The sequence below is a fragment of the Pan paniscus genome, chromosome 6, assembly GCF_029289425.2.
Source record: "Pan paniscus chromosome 6, NHGRI_mPanPan1-v2.0_pri, whole genome shotgun sequence".
NCBI lineage: Eukaryota > Metazoa > Chordata > Mammalia > Primates > Hominidae > Pan > Pan paniscus.
Window position 1 is genome coordinate 96,876,423 of NC_073255.2, and position 24,967 is coordinate 96,901,389.

General features: G+C 37.1%; 1 protein-coding gene across 12 annotated transcripts in view; it reads right to left on the reverse strand.

The window, feature by feature from the left end:
- The window catches only part of MAGI2 (membrane associated guanylate kinase, WW and PDZ domain containing 2), a 1,443,575-nt gene that overhangs the window by 997,970 nt on the left and 420,638 nt on the right, over positions 1–24,967 (reverse strand). For all 12 annotated transcript variants that reach the window (XR_004672522.3, XM_063605943.1, XM_063605940.1 and 9 more), the window contains exon 2: positions 6,281–6,397. Coding sequence is in view for 11 of the 12 variants with exons in the window: in XM_063605943.1 (XP_063462013.1) it covers positions 6,281–6,397 (117 nt within the window). In the remaining variant the exon portion in view is untranslated. The remainder of the gene's footprint in view (positions 1–6,280; positions 6,398–24,967) is intronic.

Sequence of the window (24,967 nt, forward strand, 5' to 3'; positions counted from 1 at the left end):
TAAATATGTAGAAACACTATTGTGAGTTACAATCAGTGTAATTCAGCGTAACTCAGTGTAATTCAATCAGGTCTTCCACAAAACTAATTTCTTTCATATCCCAAATCTATATTCACCTTATTCACTGTTTTTTGACATGGAATCTTGCTCTGTTTCCAGGCTGGAGTATAGTAGCATGATCTCAGCTCACTGCAACCTCCACCTCCCGGGTTCAAGCAATTCTCCTGCCTCAGCCTCCCAAGTAGCTGGGACTGCAGGTGCACACCACCACGCTCATCTAATTTTTGTATTTTTAGTAGAAATGGGGTTTCACCATGTTGGCCAGGATGGTCTCGATCTCTTGACCTCGTGATCCTCCTGCCTCGGCCTCCCAAAGTGCTGGGATTACAGGCGTGAGCCACCATGCCCGGCCACTTTATTCACTTTTTATAAAATAGAATTAGAGTTTAGTTTTGTTGATTTTTGTCTTTTACTTGGTATACACTGGTATTTGTTCTGGCTTCAAATAAATTTTAAATATTTCCCAATAAAACTGTCTCACCAAATGACAAAGAACAGTCTTGGGAGAGAAGTTTAATTTTAACCACCTTCCTTTTCATTTAGAAACTTTTAAAATTGGTCATTGAAGTCCTTCTCCACATTCTTTGGTATAATGGAAAATAGTATCTAAAATTTATATCTGTTCTTATACTTGCTTCAGAAATTAATTTGTGTCTCTAATAAATATCAAAGCTAGAAAGGACTAGAACTTTACCAATAAACAGCCGTGATTATTTTTTCCTCATATTTAAGAAGCATGTCAGTTTAATTGTGGTTGATTAGACTCAAGAGTCAAATATATGCAATCATTATGCTGAGTAGCATATTAAAACCAAAATAAACTCCATTTTTGCTTTTAAACATTTGCAAATTAATCCAATATCTTCCATATTAATTCTATTAATTTCTTTCATATATTTTTGAATCCATATTACCCAAGAGACAATGCATGCTGCCTTAACTTTGCACATTTAACATGCTGTGATGAAACAATCCTGTCTAATCATCTCTAAATAAATGCTGCTAACTTATTGCTTCTGGAATTGCCTTTTGTGTACTATGAGGGTAATTGAAATCCCATGTGATGGATGTTCTAAACTCTTTCAAGACTTTTATCTATATATGTTTTTCATGGTTAGTCTTTATCACATTCTAGATGACAACGGTTTTGTCTCATTGTCATTTTCTCCCTTCTCCTGAAGTTCAATTACATACAAATCTTAAAAATCTTATATAGCCTGAAATCTAATCCTAGAAAGATTCATTCACAGGCTTCTTTCTTCTTCTTCTTTTTTTTTTTTTTTTTTTTAGACAGAGTCTCACTCTGTCACCCAGGCTGACATGCAGTGGTGCAATCATGGCTCACTGCAGCCTCGACTTCCCGAGCTCAAGTGATCCTGACAAGTAGCTGGGACTACTACAGGTGCATGCCACCATGCCCGGCCAATTTTTAATTTTTTTTTTTGTAGAGATAGTGTTTTGTTAAGGGGTCTTGTAGAGATGGGGTTTCCCAGGCTGGTCTCAAACTTCTGGGCTCAAGTTCCTAAGGATCTTTTCCTTAGGAACTTACTGTGGAAATAATGAAGAATCAATCTCAGCCTGTGTATTTGCACACATATGAGCATACACATGCATGCATACTCATGCTCTCACTCACTATGTGCCCAACAATTCTTCTTTTTTAGTAGCTATAAAATAAGTTTATTATCAGTTAGCTACCAAAGAATAGTACGATAGTAGGATAGTGAAATAATTATGAAAAGTATATCTGGGAGATAAAATTAGAACTTGAAAATTCCCCCAAAACTGTAAAATAAACTCAACATTTACAGGCTTCAATGAGAAAAAAAAATCTCCAAACATTTCCATTGAGAAACTGCACAATTGTCTTCTTAAGATGTAAGTTTTGTTACAGAACTCAATATATAGTAGTTTCATTACAGAACTCAATATATGCCCAACAATTCTATTTCTGTGACCATCTCCTTCTATTCTAAGGGATGTGGCTTTTATTGAAAAGTGTGTGTGTGTGTGTGTGTGTGTGTGTGTGAGTTGTTTGCTTGTTTTTTTTTTTTTTTTAGAATTAGGCGGGCTCTGAGATAAGGTTCTAGGGAGACAAAATACAAGGCTAAATACAGTCAGTCCTTGTTTATGGGGCATGGAACAGATTGATGGGCTTTTTGTATTATTTGTAGTTAAGGGTCAGTGGAGACCTAGACTAACCACCTTCCTCCCCTGCTTAGCTCAGAAATCAGCCAGCAGCTGGAAACAGGCTTCCTACCAAGGAGAGTGCAAGAACCAACTTGTCCACAACTAGATTGACTGAGTATATGTATACGTGTGTATGTAGCAGGTGGTGGGGGGGAGGTCTTTGGAGCCCTAGCTCTAGAACTCTCTCTTACTAGGCACCAATAAATTCCAGCTCCAAGATGTGCCTCCTTTCCTTCCAGATGTAGTTGGTGGTAGAGTAACGTAGTGGTTGTAAGCAGAATTACTCAGTTAGGTCTTGTTTTGTGAAAAAAAATTATTTACTCTTATATAGTTATAAGTCACTACAATTTTGTTTCAATGGAGTTATCAAGGACCTATTCCTGATGCCAATGCTAGATTAAACACGAAGCGAATGTATCATTAATGCATGCATGTATAAGAGCAATGATATAGTCTTCAGTAGTCTGTTTTCCTTCTACGCTGCTGGGTTCATGAAAACCAATGAGAATTTTTTTGACCCAGGAAAATGTGTAACAAATGTGATTCCATACTCAATACCAACAGATATGCTGGATACTTATTTAAGTTTCTAACAATGGCAGGATTTTTCACATCATGGACACACTTCTACTGCATCCTTTCTGAACATATTTGAAAACTTCATTAAAGGATATACTGAGTGAACAAATAACCCAACTAAGAAATCAAATAATCCCATTAAAAAGTGGGCAAATGACATGAACAGACATTTCTCAAAAGAAGACATGCAAATGGCCAAAAGGTATATGAAAAAATGTTCAACATCCCTAATCCCCAAATAAGTGCAAATCAAAACCACAATGAGATATCATCTTACTCCAGTTAGAATGTCTATTATTAAAAAGAGCAAAAATAACAAATGCTGGTGAGGATGCAGGGAAAAGGGCACTCTTACACACTGTTGGTAGGAATGTAAATTAGTGCAGCCACTAGGGAAAACATATGAAGATTTCTCAAAAAACTGAAATAGAATTGCCATATGGTTCAGTAATCCCACTACTGGGTATTGTTCCAAAGGAATAAATATAGGAGATGAGCATATCAAAGAGATTCCTGTACTCATATGTTGATTGCAGCACTATTTACAATAGCAAAGACAAGGACTCAACTGAAGTGTCCATCAAGGGACAAATGGATACATAAAATGTGGTATATATAGATGATGGAATACTCTTCAACCATAAAAAAATAAAATCCTGTCATTTGCAGCAACATGGACAGAAGTGGAGATCACTATGTTAAATGAAACAAGCCAGGACCAGAAAGACAAAAATAACATGTTCTTACTCATATGTTGGAGCTAAAAAAGTTGATTCCATGGAGATAGAAGGATGATAGATAACAGAGGGTTAGGAGAGTGAGGAATTGGGAATGAAGAGAGGTAGATTAATGGGTACAAATATACAGTTAGATAAAAGATAGAAGTTCTATTGTTTGGCAGAAGAGTAGACTGACTATAGTAGACAACAATGTATTGTATATTTCTAAGTAGCTAAATGAAATAAATAGAATTGTTCCCAACACATAGAAATGATAAATATTCAAAGTGATGGATACCTCAAATACCTTGACTTGATCATTACACATTCTATGAATGTAACAAAATAAATATGTACCCCATAAATACGTAAATTATTATGTATCAATTAGAAATTCAAAAAAGATACAGGAAGAAAAAAATTTTTTTAAAGGTATACTGAGTTGGGCCGGGCGTGGTGGCTCACGCCTGTAATCCCAACACTTCTGGAGGCCAAGGCAGGTGGATCACCTGAGGTCGGGAGCTTGAGACCAGCCTGACCAACATGGATAAACCCCGTCTCTACTAAAAATACAAAACTAGCCGGGCATGGTGGCACATGCCTGTAATCCCAGCTACTCAGGAGGCTGAGGCAGGAGAATTGCTTGAACCTGGGAGGCAGAGGTTGCAGTGAGCTGAGATTGCACCATTGCACTCCAGCCTGGGTAACAAGAGCAAAACTCCATCTCAAGAAAAAAAAAAAAAAAAAGATATACTGAGTCAAGATGGTGGATCATCCAGGTCAATTAATCAGTATAAAGCAATTTTTATAATGTAAGTTAGAATCTCTGTATTTTTGTTCACTTTTTTGCCAAGTTAAAAACTTCATTAGTCAATAATGTTATTGGAATTGGCTACTAGGGGAGATGGCTGAAAATTCAAAGAATAATTGTTTCATCGTGATATTCAAATTGAGTTTCTAATCATCTCCTTTATAGGAGCTATCCAAGGATTTCTAATTAAATTTATGACCTTGTACTGAAATTACATCTTGAAGCTCTTTATGTTTACTCATATAAGTCTATCTGTTTTACCCTTATATTTACTTTTCCTTCGTAGTCTTCTTTGGTACTCTAAAAGGAGATGCTCTATATAAGAAGTTAATTAATGCAAAATTTACTCCTATTATCTTCATATTTAATTAAGACTTTCTTATTTATGTCATCGCCTTAGCAAGGACTACATGTATTCCTGAATGTCAGCTTCTTATCTATTTTTCTCAGCTTTTAAACATAATAAACAGCCTGGATTCTTTATTCAGTATTTCAGATCTCCTTTCTTTCACGTCACAAAAGTTAAATTCACACTGCTGCACTGACAACATCATAGCTTTGAAAATGTGTCCACCCGTTACCTTATAAATAGTTCAGTCACTTACTTTAATCCATCTTCCTTTGTCCGTCACTCTAATGTCAAACTTACAAGTTTAAGAATGCACTTTTCTCAACTTCCAGAGTTAAACCATGGGTCCAAAAGCCTATTCACTTAACTAACACACACTGACAGAAGTATCATTTTGATTGACAAAATGCCAATCATCAAGTATTCTCATTTAGGAAGAGTTGATAATGGTGTCCTGGCATTGTCGTTTTGATGAATATTTAGTGCTAACAATGGCAAAAGTCCACCTCTCCTAAAAGGTGGGTAGGTCAATAGGGCTGGGTGATAACCTTTCCATCTTGACATCTCTGTGTGTTTTCATTATTTCAGTATAATTATCCAGTATCTATTCCAGATAATTATAGTTACATAACTCTGGTGGTTCAACCCTACATAATAATTTTTTTTTGTTTTGCTTATTTGTTTCACTTATACCAGCCAACTTTTTCTTTATTTAATGTTATCCTTTCAGGACCCATAGCTTTGAATTTATTTAGAACGGAACTAAAAGAAAAGAAACTCACACAACATCCACAGCCCAGAATTTCTAGAGAGTGGAAAGTGTCTGAAGTGCATGGAATCTGCCTTGAAGAAAATGGATTTTTGATATCAATCTAAGATCTAGAACCTGAGTTTAAAAGTCCTTGATTTGTCTTAAAGTTAATAGAGGATTTTCAGGTGAGCTGTAACAGACACTAAAAATTGTATCATTTTACCAATTCCTCTCCTTGGAAGGATAATCAGAAATGATTGTTTATGGATATCTATAGGTTACATACAAGAAATTTACCCCAACATGCTTTCTAAGCATCATTGCTTTCTAAGACTTGCAGAACACTCAGCTTTACTTTCCAATGTGCACTTTTCTTTTTACTTGTGAGACTCTCCTGTTGCAAACAAGAGATGAGGTTGGGAGTCACTGTGAAGATTCTACTCACAGAATAGCTGTTTCAACTAATAAATTAAATTTGCATTCTCCTGTCTCCCAATGTGGAGTTCTATCTCCATCATAATTCATTCGGAATCACCAACAGTCTGGACTAGAATCAATATTTCTCAATACTAACTTCAGAAACGTAAGTTAGATTTTATAGCTTGAAAATCACAAGTCTCTTCTGGCTACAACTTCATCATAAACCATACTACTGCAGTTATAAGCGTTTGCACTTAAAATTGCCACATCTCAAATAAGTTTTCTGTTCCAAAAGCCCACTATAAAAAATAAGTGCAATTTCACTTTCTTTTAATCAATGAATATATAGCTAAACATTTATCTCTCAACACAAAAATATTAATACTGCCCATTGTACTCACATGGCACCGTGCGGAGGTAGAGGTTGTCACGAATGATTTGCTGAAGCTCATGGTCCACAGAACCCTTTTGAAATCGTAAGTTGAGGTAGTGACGAAGGTCTTTATCAACAATTCCTCCTAAAAATAAAAAAAGTTTATTGGTAAGGGATGTTGGAAAATATTTTAAGCATGTAATTTGATTCTGTCATCAATATACTCAGGAACCCATTAAAAAGATGCATTATTTCAAAGTGTTCTTTTGATCTTCTCAAACATTTACTGCCACAATGATAACAGAGATAACATTTACTGAGACAATAATTGCCTGCCAAGTCTATGTTCAATGCTTTGCATGTATTCCTAAATTTATCCTTCATTTAGAATGAAGCCTATATCATGGTAAAAGATATGTTACTCTTGAATCATACTGAAATATTATAGTACATCTCATTGCATGGCTAAAAAGACTATTTACTCATTTATTCATTCCTTCCCATTCCATCCTACCCCAAATCCTGGAAACTACTTTTCTGTCTATAAATTTTACTACTCTAGGTACCTCATATAAGTAGAATATATAATATTTGCCCTTTTGTGACTGGCTTATTTTACTTAGCGTAATGTCTTAGAAGTCTGAAAAGATTTTTAAGTTATTGAAAGTTGCTCTAGATTTAGTTAAGTAGGATGGTATAAAAAGTTAAAGAAGAAAAACCTACACAAATATTAATGATTTTACTCCTTTTATGCAATAAATAAAAGTAATTTCTTTATTTTGTAGTATATATACAAATGTTTTTAGCAAGAGACAAGGTTTGAAAGAATGTAGGGTTTTTTTTTCCTTTTTTCAATTCAAACAATTTTGCGACTGTTTAACCTTATAATCTAATAAAAAATAAACTGGGATATAGTTAAAAAGCCAATAATGTAGATCTATCAAATACTTATTTGATATTTAAAGATAACTTGTTAACTTATAAAGATTTATCTTAAAACCTATCCTATTTCCATACTGGAAAGAATTAATTATAAATCAAAATACCAGTAAAAATGTAAGTAAGAATTCCTGAAACTCTTATTATTTCAATCAAATATACTAGGGAAATTGAGCCAAGACAAACAATTAAAGATAGAAGAAACTGGAAATCTGCAATAATCATAAAATTATGTTCCTTCAAATCCTTCTGAATCTCAGAATTAGAATTCATGAATCTATTTGCACTACCATGATCACACGAACTAGCATTAGGTAGGTGTGCACAGGTGCAAAACAAACAGCTTTGACATAAACTGTAGCTAATAGACTTACATATTGTAACATTTCTAAAGTTTTCAAAATCCATCATTTCAGTTGCCTCCTAATCTGCAGGTATAGTCTCAATAAGATGCCATTTTTAACTGCAAGATATCATTTTCAACTGAATTAACTGTCAAAATTCTTACCCTCCAGATGATGTTTCTTTCATATTTGAGCAAATGGTCTCTTAATCTATTTTTCCACCCAACATAATATGATAGTGGAAATCAAATGACATAAAAGAAAAACATTTTTTGTTGGGTGTACATAAATATTACATCCGGAATGGCTGAACATATAATTTTCCAAATTCAAATCCATTTTCTCAGCCAAAGAAGCAGAGCAGTCAGAAATAAAAGTCATTTGAAACTGCCATTACACAATTGCAACAATTACCTATTATTTACATCTCCAAATGCCCTGTGTTTCCATGTGTCTTGGACTTGCTGGCACCACACTAAAATAGCTAATAGTTTAGAAATCCTGAAATTCTCTTTTTCTTCTTCTTCTTTTTTTCCAGTCAGCAATACTTGCTTACCCTTGCTAATTTATCACACCTACTGAGTAAGCATCGTGCCTGTGACTGCTCTCAGCTGTCATTTCTGCCGGATTCTAAGGCTACAGGTCCTTTGGCAACTGCACCCCCTCTTCCTTCTCCTTTTTTTTCAATCTAATATGTGGGACATACCAAGTGATGAGATCCTTTCTGGCATCCTAAGAAAATGCCAACTATAGAACAACAGATGTAGTCTCCTTATTAAGGTAAGCCAGAATCACTCACCTAATGTAATGTGGATAAATTCACATTTTGTAGTTCAGGATGATTCTTATCCCTAAAAATATATTATCAGTTTAAACCTTTTTTTTTTTTCTTTACTACAGATATACTGAATTACATTTCTTGAAAGTTATCTACCTCAGAAAACAACAAAAAAGTCTATTTATTCATTTCAATGACTGTATCTTTTTTTTCATAGAAGAACCTGTCGAAACTTTTAAGAATCAATATAAAATTTCCTTCACTAATTAAATGAGTTGTCATAAATTATAACAAAATTTCACATACAATCCCCTTTGTTTTGGAAGGATTTCTCTTTCCTCCTATTTCCCAAATGCTTTATTATCCCTTACAATTTATCATAAGCATCTTTCAAGTCAGGCAATTTTATTAATCCAGTATTCTTACAGTAAATTCTGCTAGTTGCCTACCCAATATTCCTTCCATTATTCTTTCCTTTTAAAAGAGCTCTGATTTAGTTTTGGGCAGAAACCTGCTGAGCCTCAGGACATGGATCACAGTGGTCTGGAAAGTCATTCAATCATTCTCCACTTTCCTAACTGCCCTTGCAGCTTCTAGCAGCTATGTTCTGGCCATTGACACTTAGCCCAGAAGGAAATGGACATAATATCTGAGATGTAGCAGCCATATTCTGACCATGAAGTGAAGTGACAAGCACAAGGAAAAATTCACCATGCTCAGGATACTGGAGTAGAGGTTAGAAACAGCCTGCATTCCTAATGGCTTTACTAAACAGCTAAAAACAATGTCAGTAACTACATATCTTAAGATTTCTTGTTATATGAGAAAAAGTAAACACTCATTAAAAAAACTATTTTGATTGAGCATTCTTTTAAAACTAATATAGTTGAACAACTGTACATGATCCTAAAACACACATATATATACACACACATATGTTATATGCATATGTATATATACACATATTTTTGTGTATGTATATATACACATATATACACATATATAGATGTGTATAATACATGTGTGTATACGCACAGTATGTGTGTATAACACATGCATGTATATGTACAGTATGTGTATATATACATGTGTTATATGTATGTGTGATACATATGTATATGTATGTATGTGTGATACATATGTATATGTATGTATGTATATATAATGTATACACATACACATACATAGGTATAAAGGCATATTTATCCTCAATTAGAAATTTCAATTAGAGAGGAATTAAACAACAGACATTGGGCAATGATGTCCTCAAAAAGTAGAGTCTGAGTCTCAAAATGATCTGATTTCAGGTTTAAAAGTTAGCCTTTTAAAGCAAGCTAAAAAATACAGAGTTCTAAAAAGTGTACAATAAATGTTATCTATTGTTAAAATAAATAATTTGCTATCTTATTTTCCATACTTATAAATTTTTTATTCTATTTTTAGTGTTTGTAGAGTTTCTGCTCTATCATTTGTTAATGATTCCTAGATTTGGTAGTTCATAGGATGCACACATCAATCGTTTTGTTGAGCAGAGCACTGGCAACATTAATGTCTCGTTGCATGCTTTAGCCATTTGTACTTTTTCCTTCAAAAAAATCAGTGGCTCTTACTTGCTATTATATTTGAATAACTATTGACTTATTTAGTTATGTGAAAAAAATTTTATTTCCTGTATTTTTAAAAATAAGACTGTAGACAAGTATTAAATGCCTTCTGAAGTGACACTTTCAGTAAATGAGAGAGCTGGAAAGGATTTGAAACCTGCAGTTCCAAAAAACATGTACCTAATTTTCATCCTCTATAGTCTGAAGACCAAACTTCTTAGTACAAAGCAGTCAAGTCTTTTCTCAACATGACCCCAATCAAGCTTTTGAACTTAACATCAAAATATAACTTAAGAAGAACGTTTGGAATAGAGCTCAGTTCAAACTCTTTCTATTGCAAACGAGGCAAGTGAAGCTCACACAAAGAGTATGGTACTGGGCTTAGAACAATGGTGGGGTGGGGAGTGAGGGAAGCACTGGGGAGCAACACCTATGGTCTATTTGAGGAGAAAACACCAAGTCCCAACGTTCAAAACTGGGCTGCATTTCTAAGGTTTCCATCATTTTCAGGAATGCCCTCAGTAGAAATTGACTGCTTTGTCATTTCTATTACTTGAATACGTAGACTGAGGAAACAAAGGAAGAAGATGCTGCTTGGATTGGAGAGACATAATCTCCTTGGTATATTCCTTAAGGCAATTTGTTAGCTCCAGCATTGTAGCAAATGCCACTCTTTCAAAATTTGAGGGAGAAACATGCTAGGGTCTATAATGTTTGTGCCAAGTGTCTGGTTGCTAGTAGTCCCATCTAGTAAAGTAGTGTCATCTCTCACTCAGACATGACCATCAGCTCAACCTTCCCCTCCCCTTGAGTCAACTGCTTCTGGAATGAAAGCGTACCTTATAAACTTTTATCAGTGTAAACTGGAGAAAGCAGTTCACTAATTGGGATAGTAGGGGTTAAGTGAGAGGGGAAAGGTGGGGATGACCACCAGGGTTTGGCTCATTTTGATGTCATCTATTCATCCTGTGCTTCAGTCAAAGCAAGCTACTCTAATGTTCTAATCATCTTATTTATTTTTGTTTGTTTTTCAATCACACTCAACAAAATACTGTGGTGAACATTTAATTTTAGTTTGTGCTTTACTTTTTGCATTTAACTTTGCTCTTTATCTTGTACCATGTTCTTTTGGTAGAAGATCTTCCTTCCTTTCTTTCTTTCTTTCTTTCTTTCTTTCTTTCTTTTTCTCTTCTTTCTTCCTTTCTTCTTTCTTTCTTTTTCTTGTTTTTTATTGAGTAGCTATATCATTCAGTACATGTAGTGGGTCTTTGTGCTGAGCTACTCTGCCCTTACTTAGTCAATCAAAATGTTTCTTCCAGGAAATGGCTATAGAAGCAGAGTGCCCAAAGAATGCGAATGCAACTGGCTTCATCTTGAAAGTGACACTCTGAAGAAATTACCCATAATTTCTCCCTCTTGGACATGCAGAATTATCCTGTTCTTGTATTTTTCTGGCCAGCTTCTCCAACTTTCCCTTTGTTGTTTGCAACTAATTAAACTTTATGGATAAGAATGCCTTCCCTTTGCTATTATCCATGGAATTTCTATCCAACCTTCAGGCTTAAAATTATTCTGTAGTTGGCCTTCCTGTGATCTTTGAGCCAGAAGTCTTCTCTCTGCTCTGAACTTCCACATCTTGCTCATTTCTCTTTAGTACTTTGCGCATTATAACAGGCCAAACTGTAATTTGTGGACCTGTTTTATATTTTCTATTATGTTACAAGCTCCCCAGGAGAGAGTGTTTCCTATTCATTTTATATCTTATCCCCTCTTATATGTTCTTCCACGTCTAAAGCAATGTCTTTTTAATATACAAGGTCATGGAACGTATGCTAAATAAATAAATCACAAATGCTGTAGTAGAAAGAACACTAGGTTTTCAATCAGGAAAACAAGTTTTAGTTACCACCCCAACACTTATTCATTAAGTGGTCTTGCACAAATCATTTCTGGATCTCATTTTTTCTCATCTATAAAAGGAAGGTGGCTTAGTTACTTAAAGCTGCTATAACAATACCATAGATTAGGTGGCTTCAGCAACTAATCTGTATTTCTCACATTTTTGGAGTCAGAAAGTCCAAGATTAAACCAACAGATCCGGTGCCTGGTAAGGGCACTCTTCCCGGCTTGCAAATGGCCATCTTCTCATTATATCCACACATGGCCAAGAGGAAAATAATGTTTCTTTTTATAAGGGTACCAATCCCATTCATGAGGGTCTCACCCTCATAATTTAATTACCTGTCAAATAGCCCCACCTCCTAATGTAATCACCATGGGGGTTAAGATTTCAATATATGAGTTTTGGACAAACATTCAGTCCAAAACAATGGGTGTAGGACCAAATAACATCTCCTCTAGGTCTAAATTTTATGCTTCCCTATAAAATATTTGCTAAGTGCATCTTATAATTTGGGATTTCTTTTGGTAACCAGACAACCAAATTATTTTACTATTTACTTATAGTTTACAAATTAGCTATACTCCATAAGAAATAAAACTATGAATAATCTCCTTTTGATATTGTTTTCTAGTTGTGGAATTATTCAGGAATCTTACATCATCAGTAGACAACTGACTTCAGACCTTATCTTCATCAAATAAGTAGGAAAGTAGTTAAGTAAAGCAGTCTGTGAGGAATTAGAAGAGAAGGAAATCTACCCATATGCTTTAAGATATTTTAATGAGTAACCACAAATGTACCTTAGGTTAATTTATTGGATGGTGGATAAGTTGAGGAATAGACAGGAAAGTATTATAGGGCTGTGTTGTTAAGTTCCTTTTTCAAAAATAGTTTCTGCTTGGCTCACCTCAAAAATGAAGAAATAAATCACAAGAAAGTTGATTGATTCTGCTAAGAGCCACAGACACAAAACAGGTGACAGACATATCTAATCTAGCCTGCCAGAACAGCCTCCATTCCCTTTTTAGGTAGAAATTGTGTCTTTGATTTCTGATGATCTAGAGGCCCATCTCATTTTCAGGTGGCCAGAGTACTACACAAAATCACTGCATGCATTTGATCTAGACTAGACAGTCTATAAATTATGAGGCAGTAAAATTCTCCTTCCCCTAATAATTCCCAATTTGCCTATTTTAAATAGGAAAGCCATAAAGCTCACTGAAGATGCCCTGGTTTGTTAGTTTTTCCATAGCTGAAAATTTTTACTTACATGACAATTTCTATCCCTTCAATATTTTATTCATAATATTAGAGAGTATAGACAATCTTTTTAATCATGCTTTAATATCTGTGCTGTTTCTTCAAAATCTTTGTGGTATTGCATATTTTGTATAAGAAATGGAATAATAAGAAAGACAAAATATATTAAACATTTGCAGATCATTAGAAGATTTAAAACTGAAGAGAATAATTGCTATTTCAGAGAAAATGACAGAGATAAATGTAAATGGTTTATAATATTCTCTAGCTCTATTGAAAATAGCTTTTTTTATTATTTCCTTTCCCCTACTATTGTACAGATGGGATATTATTATTGAGTTTCATTTTTCATTGTTAGCCTTGGTCTCAAACTAAATGTTAGAGTTGTTCCTATAGTTATGATATTTCCTCCCATTGAGAAGAGAAAATGAGTTCTCAGTACATGCCAGGCATCATAGTAGGTACCTGAAATTTTATTATCTGAAAATATGAACTATGAACCCGAAGTTGAAAACAATCTCAAGTGTATCAAAATTTTTAATAATGTACCAATGGCTAATACAGTCTAATAAGAGCGTATATCCTATTAGTTTCTTTGATTACCTAACTCTTACAAATTAGATGTTCTTCATACAAAGCAGGAAGTCACACCAAATTCAGCATAATGAAAGGAAAAATATATATGGGTAAAAGGGACATAATAATCTAACCTAAATTCAATCAATTTTTTTTAAAACCAGAGATATACCACTCTAAATTTAAAAGGGAAAAGCAATCTATTAGGATAGTTATGAAGAAGTTTAAAATTATTGAAGGTTAATAAACCTCATAGGTATAAGGCTTCTACATAAAACATTTACTAAGATTATTAAACTGAAGAAAAGCCACTGTTGTCCAAAATATCTAGATAATTTAGCAGGCAAAATTTTTTCTTCTTAGAGTCTTGGTTTATTGCCTCTCTAACTTCACTCCAAAGTTTCAGTATAAAAATTTTAAAATGTAATGATAAAAATATCACAATTGTTTTTGTTCTTGGTAAGTCCAATTTAAGAATGCATCCACATTAATAAAAAAGCAAAAGAAAATGCTCATACTTTGGTATGCTTGAAATATCTTCATTCATAAAACTAAAAGTGAACATGTAAATGGTATTTAAACAATGAATATTTAAGCTTATTTCATTTTATATTAGCAAGGTCTATCCCCAAGTCAACTGAAAAACATTTGACATTATTTTGGGTTTTAAGAACTATAAAGCCAGGTCAGCCCAGCCATACGGTGGCTCATGCTTGTAATCCCAGAACTTTGGGAGGCTGAGGCAGGAGGATCACTTGAGGACAGGAGTTCCAGGTCAGCCTGGGCAACACAGTGAGACCCCATCTCTATAAAAATGAAAAATTTAAAAAAAATTCTTAAAAGCCAGGTCAGTCCTCTAATATTTTTTTTCTAACCTGCTGACACTTAAAAACTCTCCAATGATCTGGTACAATACATGGTTCACTCCAAATGGCTTTATCCTTAAAAGTATCATGACACAGAACACCTTGCCCAAATCAACAAAAAAGAAACTCCAGCTTTGTTTTTGATTGCATTTTACAATGGAAACACAAAGAAATTCCCTGGCAAATCTCATTCCAAACAACAGACTAATATAGCCTGCATAGTCTGTGTTGTGATGGATCAGTACTAATGAAGTTATAACAATTATAGCATCATGATTTGAACTGCTACAAGACTGATTTCAAATGCGGAATGTGTCCCAAAGGTTTATTTTGGAATGCAGAATGGTTTTTACTGTAGAAAAATGTTGTATATTATAATTATGTCCTCGGCCCACCTATAAGTCTTTTCATTCATTAGGCACCTGAAGTGCACAATTTATGGTATGTTGGAAACAAATTGTTGTTATACATGCACAGCATCCCCATGAGAGATGGGGACATTGGGAAGACTGGCATACTTCTAGCAGATCTTCAGAGGGAAGATCCATTGAAAATGGAGAGAGGGAAGACACAGATACTGGGTCAAAGGGGCAGGAAGCAGGGAACCCTGCAAAGGGAGTTATTTCTAGCCCTCAATGACTCCTGGAGAAGGGGGGGGTGTTGAGCAGGCAAGGAGCAACACATTCTCCCTAGGGGCCCCTGGAATCCTGCCAGCAGGAGACTACATGAACCCCATGGACAACTGAGCTGGCAGAGAGAGCTGCTTAGAGAAGTAGTATGGGCAGAACTCCAGCCATTGTGGAACCCAGAGAGTTTGGTGTGGGAGCATCTGGAGTGGAGCACTACTAGGGACACCCATCCCCCAGGGCTGCCTTGCACCCTTAGGAAACTTAAGGCCTAAGAAAACTGTTGGACCTGAACACTGCAGGGTGATCTTGCTCATGAGGCTGGGCCAGTCCGACCAGAGCACCTTTGGTCTGCTGGCCTCTCCTGTGACCCCAGCTAGGCCTGATTGCAGTGCAGCCTCAGAAGTCTAGGTTGTGGTAGCCTCCTGGTGGCATGCATCATAGCTCCTGCACTGACAGACTGTACTTGACCAGTAAACAGCTCCAGTAGGGTGCCCCAATAGGGTGTCCCTGCAAACATGCACCTGTCCAGCTATGCCCTTCTCCTACCACAGTCTCCCCTGAGTTGCTTTGCTGGCACGCACTTGTCCACAACCACCCCCCTACATTGCTTTGCTGAGGCAGGTAAGCTTGGGTAGACCTTGCCTTCCCTTCCCTGCCAGATGCGTGTGCACCATGCTGTGACACAGCTGCCAGTGTGAGTGAACCCCAACCCTCCAACACTCCCCCAACAGTGCTGCCATTGCTGTTGGAGCATTGGCTAGCATGGAAACTGGAGACTGTCAGCCCCACACCCACCTGCACCCCACCCCTATGCCAATATTGCCACTGGTGCAAAACTACAAAGTAGACCAACTGATCTGCCCCCAACCCCAGCAGCAGCTGCCATCTACGTTAATGCATGAACACAGGACACACAGTCCCATGCCTGCCAGTGCCACATCCCTATGCTAACATTTTTGCCCATGCAAATGCATGCACGGACACTGGCGAGGCCCCGTGCATCTCCACATAGTGGTGCCCTGCCAACACTGCTGTTGCAAGTGCCCCAACAAAGGCCAGCACATCTGTGCCCATCAACACTCAGCCATAGCTGATGAGCATGCAACTTGCAGCACTGCCGCTGCTGCTGGCACATAACAAATAAGGACCAATCCTGCTGCCACTGCCCTATGAAGTGCTGAGGCTGGCACCACCCATCAGAGAGTTCTAGCCAGCTGTCTGGAAACAATTCAGGCCCCTCCAGTGAGTTAGGTTCCCGACCTCCAGGGGCCACAGAATAAAGCTGGGGCCCATACTGGCCCCCTAGAGTTAGAGCACACAGTTCAGGAGTTATGAGCTGAGCCCTGGCCCCCTAAAGTCCTTCAAAAATGAAACCAGTCAACTGAACCCACCTTATGCCATAATCAACCCCCCAAGGACATCAAATAGGATAGATAGAAGAAAAAGAAATCCAAAGGTCATCAACTTCAAAAACTGAAGCAACATCAGCCCACGAAGATGAGAAAGAACCAGCACAAGAGCTCTGGCAGCTCAAAAAGCCAAAGTGGCTTCTTACCTCCAAATGACCACACTAGTTCCCCAGCAACAGTTCCTAACTAGGCTGAGATGGCTGAAATGACAGAAATAAAATTCAGAATATAGATAGGAATGAAGATTACTGACATATAGGAGAAAGTCAAAACCCAGTTCAAGGAATCTAAAGTTTACAATAAAACAATATAGGAACTGATAGACAAAATGGACTTTATATGAACAAACTGATCTGATAGAGCTTAAAAACATGGTAGAAGAATTTCATAATGCAATAACAAGTATTAACAACAGGATTGACCAAGCTGAGGAAAAAAAGTCACAGCTTGAAGACTGGCTCTCCAAAATAACTCAGTCAAAGAAAAAGGAAAATAAAAAAACCACAAGGAAAATAAATAAAGCCTCTGAGAAAGATGGGATTCTGGAAAGAGACCCAGTGTATGACTCATTGGCATGCCTGAGAGACAGGGAGAGAAACCAAGCAACTTGGAAAATGTATTTCAGAATATCGTCCATGAAAATTTCCCCAATTTTGTAGAGAGGTCAACATTCAAATTCAGAAAATTTAGAGAACCCCTCCAAAATACTACACAAGATTCTCAAAGGTCATAATGAAGAAATGTCAAAGGCAGCTAGAAAGAAGGGTCAGCTAACCTACAAGGGGAACCCCATCAGATTAACAGTAGTCCTGTCATCAGAAACCCTACAAGCAGAAGAGATTGGGGGAATTCAGCATTCTTAAAGAAAAGAATTTTCATCCAAGAATTTCATATATGGTCTAACTAAGCTTTCGAAGTGAAGGAGAAATAAAATCCTTTTCAGAAAAGAAAATGCTAAGGGAATTCATTACTATCAGACCTGCCTTTCAAGAGATCCTGAAGGAAGTAGCAGTTATGAAAAGGACAAACTGTTACCAACCACTACAAAAGCACATTTAAGTACATAGACTAGTGACACTATAAAGCAACCACACAAACATGTCTGCATAATTACGAGCTAACAACCTGATGACAGGATCAAATCCACACATATCAACACTAACCTTGAATGTAAATAGAGTAAATGCCCCAATTAAAAGGCACAGAGTGGCAAGTTGAATAAAGAAGCAAAATCTAACAATATGCTGTCATCAAAAGACCCATCTCACATGAAGTGGCAGCCGTAGGCTCAAAGAAAAGGGATGGAGAAAAATCTACCAAGCAAACAGCAAACAGAAAAAAGCAGAGGTTGCTATTCTAATTTCAGACAAAACAGACTTTAATAAACATAAAAAAGTCAAAGAAGGGCATTACATAAAGGTAGAGGGCTCAATTCAAAAGAAGACCTAACTATCCTAAATATATACACACAGAGCACAGAAGCAGCCAGATATATAAAGCAAGGTTTTAGAGACCTACAAAGAGACATAGATAACCACAAAATAATAATGGAAGACTTTAACACTCCACTGAGAGTATTAGACAGATCATTGAGGTAGAAAGCTAACAAAGATATTTCAGGACCTTAACCAAAAGCTTGAAGAAATGGACCTAATAGACATCTACAAAATTCTCCACCACAAAACAACAGAATGTACATACTTCTCATTTGCACATGACACACACTTTAAAGATGACCAAACAGTTGGGCATAAAACAACACTCAGCAAATGAAAAAACCCAAAATTATACCAACCACACTTTTGGACCATGATATGATTTGGCTCTGTGTCCCCACTGAAATCTCACCTTGAATTGTAACAATCCCCACGTGTCAAGGGCAGGACTGGGTGGAGATAATTTAATCATGGGGGCAGTTTCCCCCATGCTGTTCTTGTGATACTGAGTGAACTCTCATGAGATCTAATTGTTTCATAAGATGTTTCCCCTTTCATTCAGCACTCATTCTCTACCCTGCCACCCTGTGAAGAGGTGCCTTCCACCATGACTGTAAGTTTCCTGTGGTCTCCCCAGCCATGTGGAACTGTGAGTTGACTAAACCTCTTTTCTTTATAAATGACCCAATCTTGGGTATTTCTTTTTTCTGTTTTTCTTTTTTTCTTTCTTTTTTTTTTTTTTTGAGATGGAGTCTTGCTCTGTCACCCAGGCTGGAGTGCAGCGGTGATCTCAGCTCGCTTCCACTTCTGCCTCCTAGGTTCAAACAATTCTCCTGCCTCAGCCTCCCAAGTAGCTGGGACTACAGGTGTGAACTACTATGCCTGGCTAATTTTTGTATTTTGAGTAGAAATGGGGTTTCAGCATGTTGGCCAGGCTTGTCTCGAACTCCTGACCTCAGGTGATCCACCTGCCTTGTCCTCCCAAAGTTTTGGGATTACAGGCATGAGCCACTGAGCCTGACCTAGTCTTGGGTATTTCTTCATAGCAGCATGAGAAGAGACTAATACAGTAAAATTGGTACCAGGAGTGGGGTGCTGCTGTAAAGATACCGAAAAATGTGGAAGCAAATTTGGAAATGGGTAAAAGGCAAAGGTTAGAACAGTTTGGAGAGCTCAGAAGAAGACATAAAGATGTGCGAAAGTTTGTAACTTCCTAAAGACTTGTTGAATGGCTTTGACCAAAATACTGATAGTGATATGGACAATGAAGTCCAGGCTGAGGTAGTCTCAGTTGGAGATGAGGAACTTGTTGGGAACAGGAATAAAGGTGACTCTTGCTATGCTCCAGCAAAGAGATTGGAGGCATTTTGTTCCTGCCTTAGAGATGTGTGGAACTTTGAACTTGAGAGAGATGATTTAGGGTATCTGGTGGAAGAAATTTCTAAGCAGCAAAGCATTCAACATGTGACTTTGGTGCTCTTAAAAGCTTTCAGTGTTATGTATTCACAAAAATGTGTTTTGGAAATGGAAGTTATGTTTAAAATGGAAGCAGAGCATAAAATTTTAGAAAATTTGCAGCCCCACAAAGTGATACAATAGAAACACCCATTTTCTGAGGAGAAATTCAAGCCTGCTGCAGAAATTGCATAAGAAATGAGGAACCGGTCAGGCGTGGTGGCTCATGCCTGTAATCCCAGCACTTTGTGATGTGGAGGCAGGCTGATCATGAGGTCAGGAGATTGAGACCATCCTGGCTAACATGGTGAAACCCCATCTCTTCTAAAAATACAAAAAATTAGCTGGACATGGTGGCGGGCTCCTGTAGTCCCAGCTACTGGGGAGACTGAGGCAGGAGAATGGCATGAACCCAGGAGGTGGAGCTTGAAGTGAGCCGAGATTGCGTCACTGCACTGCAACTTGGGTGACAGAGCAAGACTCTGTCTTAAAAAAAAAAAAAAAAGAAAAGAAAAAAGAAATGAGGAGTCAAATGTTAATCGCCAAGACAATGGGGAAAAATGTCTCCAGGGCATGTCAGAGGTCTTCACAGCAGCTCCTTCCATCACAGGCTCAGAGGCCTAGGAGGAAAAATGGTTTCATTGGCTGGTTCCAAGGCCTTGCTGCTTTGTGCAGTCTTGGGACATGGTACCCTACATGCCAGCTGCTTCAGCTCCAGCTGTGGCTGAAAGAAGCAAAGGTACAGCTTGAGCCATTGCTTCACAGTGTGCATGCCCCAAGCCTTGTCAGCTTACAGGTGGTATTGGGCCTGCAGGTGCACAGAAGTCAAGAAATGAGGCTGGGGAACTTCTACCTAGATTTCAGAGGATGTATGGAAACACCTGGATATCTAGGCAGAAGTCTGCTGCATGGGTGGAGCCTTCATGAAGAACCTCTGCTAGGGCAGTACAGAAGGGAAATGTGGGGTTGGAGCCCCCACGCAGAGTCTCCACTGGGGCACTGCCTAGGGGAGCAATGAGAAGAGGGCCACCATCCTTCAGACCCTAGAATGGTTGATCCACACAGATTGCACTATGTGCCTGTAAAAGCCACTCAACACCAGCCTGTGAAAGCGGCTGGGAGGGGGCCTGTACCCTGAAAAGTCACAGGGGTGGAGCTGCCAAAGGCCATGTGAGTCCACTTCTTGCATCAGTGTGACCTGAATGTGAGACATGGAGTCAAAGCAGATTATTTTAGAACTTTAAGGTTTAATGACTGCCCTATTGGATTTCAAGTTTGCATTGGGCCGGTAGCCCTTGTTTAGGCCAATTTCTCCTATTTGGAATGGGTGTGTTTACTCAATGCCTATATCCCCATTGTATCTAGGAAGTAACTAACTTGCTTTTGATTTTACAGGCTCATAGGTGGAAGGGACTTGTCTTGCTTCAAATGAAACTTTGGACTTGAGCTTTTGGGCTAATTCTGGAATGAGTTAAGATTTTGGGGGACTGTTGGAAGGGCATAATTGTGTTTTGAAATGTGAGGACATGAGATTTGGGAGGGGCCAGGGTGGAATGATATGGCTGCGTCTTTGTCCCCAACCAAATCTCATCTTGAATTGTAACAATCCCAATATGTCAAGGGTGGGACCAGGTGGAGATAATTGAATCATGGGGGCAGTTTCCCCTATGCTGTTTTTGTGACAGTGAGCGAGTTCTCTCAAGATCTGATGGCTTCATGAGGGTTCCCCCATTTGCTCAGCAGTCATTGTCTATCCTGATGCCCTGTGAAAAGGTGCCCTCCACCATGATTATAAGTTTCCTGAGGCCTCTCCAGCCATGTGGAACTTTGAGTCAATTAAACCTCTTTTCTTTATGAATTAACCAGTCTTTTTTATTTCTTCATAGCAGCATGAAAATGGACTAATACAGACCAAAATGCAGTAAAAATAGAAATTAATGCTAAGAAAATCACTCAAAATAATACAATTAAATGGACATTAAACAACTTGCTCCTGAATGACTTCTGGGTAAACAATAAAATTAAATCAGAAATCAAGAAATTATTTGAAACTAATGAGAAAAAAATACCACACACCAGAATCTCTGAGATACATCCAAAGCAGTGATAAGAGGGGAGTTTATAGTGCTAAACACCCACATAAAATAGTTAGAAAGATTTGAAATTAACCACCCAACATCATATCTAGAGGAACCAGAGAAATAAGAGGAAATGAAATCCAAAGCTAGCAGGAGACAAGAAATAACCAAAATCAGAACTGAAATGAAGGCAATTGAGACACAAAAACCCTACAAAACATAAACCTTCTTTGAAAGAATTAATAAGACAAATACACTGCTAGCTAGACTAGTAAGTTTAAAAAGAGACAAGATCAAAAAAAAAAAAAACCACATTCAGAAATGACAAAGGGGACATTACCACTGGCCACACAGAAATACAAACCCCTTAGAGAAATACTTCTATGCAAACAAGCTAGAAACCTAGAAAATTATTCTGAAAACATACACCATCCCAAGATTGAACCAGGAAGAGACTGAATACCTGAACAGACCAATAACAAATTCTGAAATTGAATCAGTCATAGAAAGCCTATGAACCAGAACAAGCTCAGGAACAGACAGGTTCACTGCCAAATTCTACCAGATATATAAGGAAGAGCTGGTACTATTCTAAAAAATTGAGGAGAAAAGATTCCTCCCTAACTCATTCTATGAAGGCAGCATCATCCTGCACAAAAACTTAGCAGAGACACAACAAAAAAATAAAACTTCAGGCTAATATCATTTATGAATATAGATGCAAAATTCCTCAACAAAATACTAGCAAACCAAATCCAGCAGTACATCAAAAAGTGTATCCACCATGATCAAGTAGGCTTTATCCCTAGGATGCAAGTTTTGTTCAAAACATACAAATCAATAAGTGTGATTCGTCACATAAACAGAACTAAAGACAGAAAACAACATGATTATATCAATAGATACAGAAAAGGCATTAAATAATACTCAACATCCATTCATTTAATAACCCTCTACAAACTAGGCATTGAAGGAACATATTTCAAAATAATAAAAGCTATCTATGAAAAACCCACAGCCAACATCATAATGAATGGGCAAAAGCTGGAAGAATTCTCCTTGAAAACTGGAAGAAGACAAGGATGTCCTCTCTCACCACTCCTATTTAACATAGTGCCGAAAGTCCTAGCCAGAGAAATCTGGCAAGAGAAAGAAATAAAAGACATTCAAATAGAAAGAGAGGAAACCAAACTATCTCTGTTTGTTGATGATGTGATTCTATACCTCAAAAACCTCATAGTGTGTGCTCAAACACTCTTTGATCATATACACAATCTCAGCAAAGCTTCAAGATATACAATCAATGTACAAAAATCAGTAGCATTCCTATACACCAACAACATCCAAGCTAAGAGCCAAATTGAGACTGCAATTCCATTCACAATAGCAACAAAAAGAATAAAATACCTAGGAATACAGTTAACCAAAGTGGTGAAATATTTCTACAATGAGAATTAGAAAACACTGCTCAAATAAATCAGAGATGACACAAACAAATGGAAAAATATTCCATGCTCATGGACAGTACAAATCAATATTGTAAAAATGGCCATACTGCCCAAAGCAATTTACAGATTTAATACTATTGCTATCAAATTACCAAAGACATTCTTCACAGAATTAGAAAAAAAATTTTAAATTCATATGGAACCAAAAAGGATCTCCAATAGCCAAGGCAATTGTAAGCAAAAGAACAAAGCTGGAGGCATCACATTTCCCAATTTCAAACTATACTACAAGGCTACATTCACCAAAACAGCATGGTACTGATACAAAAACAGACATAGAGACCAACGGAACAGATTAGAGAGACTACGAATAATTCCCCACACCTACAATCATCTGATCTTTGAGAAAATCCACAAAAACAAGCAATGGGGAAAGTATCCCTATTCGATAAGTGGTGCTGGGTTAACCAACTTGCTGTATGAAGAAGATTGATACCAGACCCCTTCCTTACACCATATACAAAAATTAACTCAAGATGGATTAAACACATAAGTGTAAAATCAAAAACTATAAAAACCCTGAACGATAACCTAGGAAATACTATTCTGGACATAGAACCCAGCAAAGGCTTCAAGACAAAGCCACCAATAGCAATTGCAACAAAAACAAAAATTGACAAATACAACTTAATTAAACCAAAGAGCTTCTGCATAGCAAAATAAAACAAAACAAAACAAAAAACTATCAACAAAGTAAAGACACAACCTAAAGAATGGAAGAAAATATTTGTAAACTATACAACCAACAAAAGTCTCATATCCAGAGTCTGTAAGTAGCTCAAACAAATTTACAAGCATAAAAACAACAACCCCACTAATGAGGGGGCAAAGGACATGAACAGTTTTCAGAAGAAGACATACGCGTGGACAACAAGCACATGAAAAAAAGCTCAATATCACTAATGATTACAGAAATGCAAATCAAACCACAATGAGATACCATCTCTCACTAGTCAGAATGGCTGTTATTAAAAAGTTAAAAAAAAAAACACATGCTGGCGAGGTTGTGGAGAAAAGGGAACACTTATGCATTGCTGCTGGGAATATAAACTAGTTCAAATATTGTGAAGGGCTGTTTGGTGATTTTTCAAGGAACTTAAAATAGATCTACTATTTGACCCAGCAATCCCATTATTCAGTATATACCCAAAGAAATATAAACTGTTCTACCATAAAGAGACACATATGCATATGTTCATCACGGCACTATTCACAATAGTAAAGACATGGAATCAACATAAATGCCCATCAATGGTAGACTGAATAAAGAAAATGTGATACCTATATACCATGGAATACCATGCAGCCATAAAAAAATGAGATCATATCTTTTGCAGTAACATGGATAGAGTGGGAGGCCATTATCCTAAACAAACTAACACAGGAACAGAAAAGCAAATACTGCATTTTCTCATGTACAAGTGGAGGCTAAACATTGAGTATGTGGACACAAAGAAGGGAACAACACACATTGGGGCCTACTTGAGGGTAGAGGTTGGGAAAAGGATGAAGATCAAAAAACTACTTATTGGGTGCTATGATTATTACCTGGGTGATGAAGTAATTTGTAAACCAAACTCCTGTGACATGCAATTTACCTATATAGCAAGCCTCCACATGTACCCCTGAGCCTAAAATAAGTTTTTTAAAAAGGAATAGAATGTGTGTTTGTGTGCATGCATGCATGGGTACATATTTCTTAGTGAAGCAGCTGGGGATGCACAATAAGGAGTAAAATAGCTATTGGGTATGTGTCCGTAAAAAGAATTAGAACGTTGGTAGAGGAAGGACATGGGAAGATTTCTTTATCATTCTTGTCCTAGGTTGTTATCACTCTCACCACTTAAAGACAAGGTCCTGATCTGACACAGAAAAATGAAAAGCGGAAACTGAGTTGGAGAGACTGATCCTATACCAACGTCAGAGATTT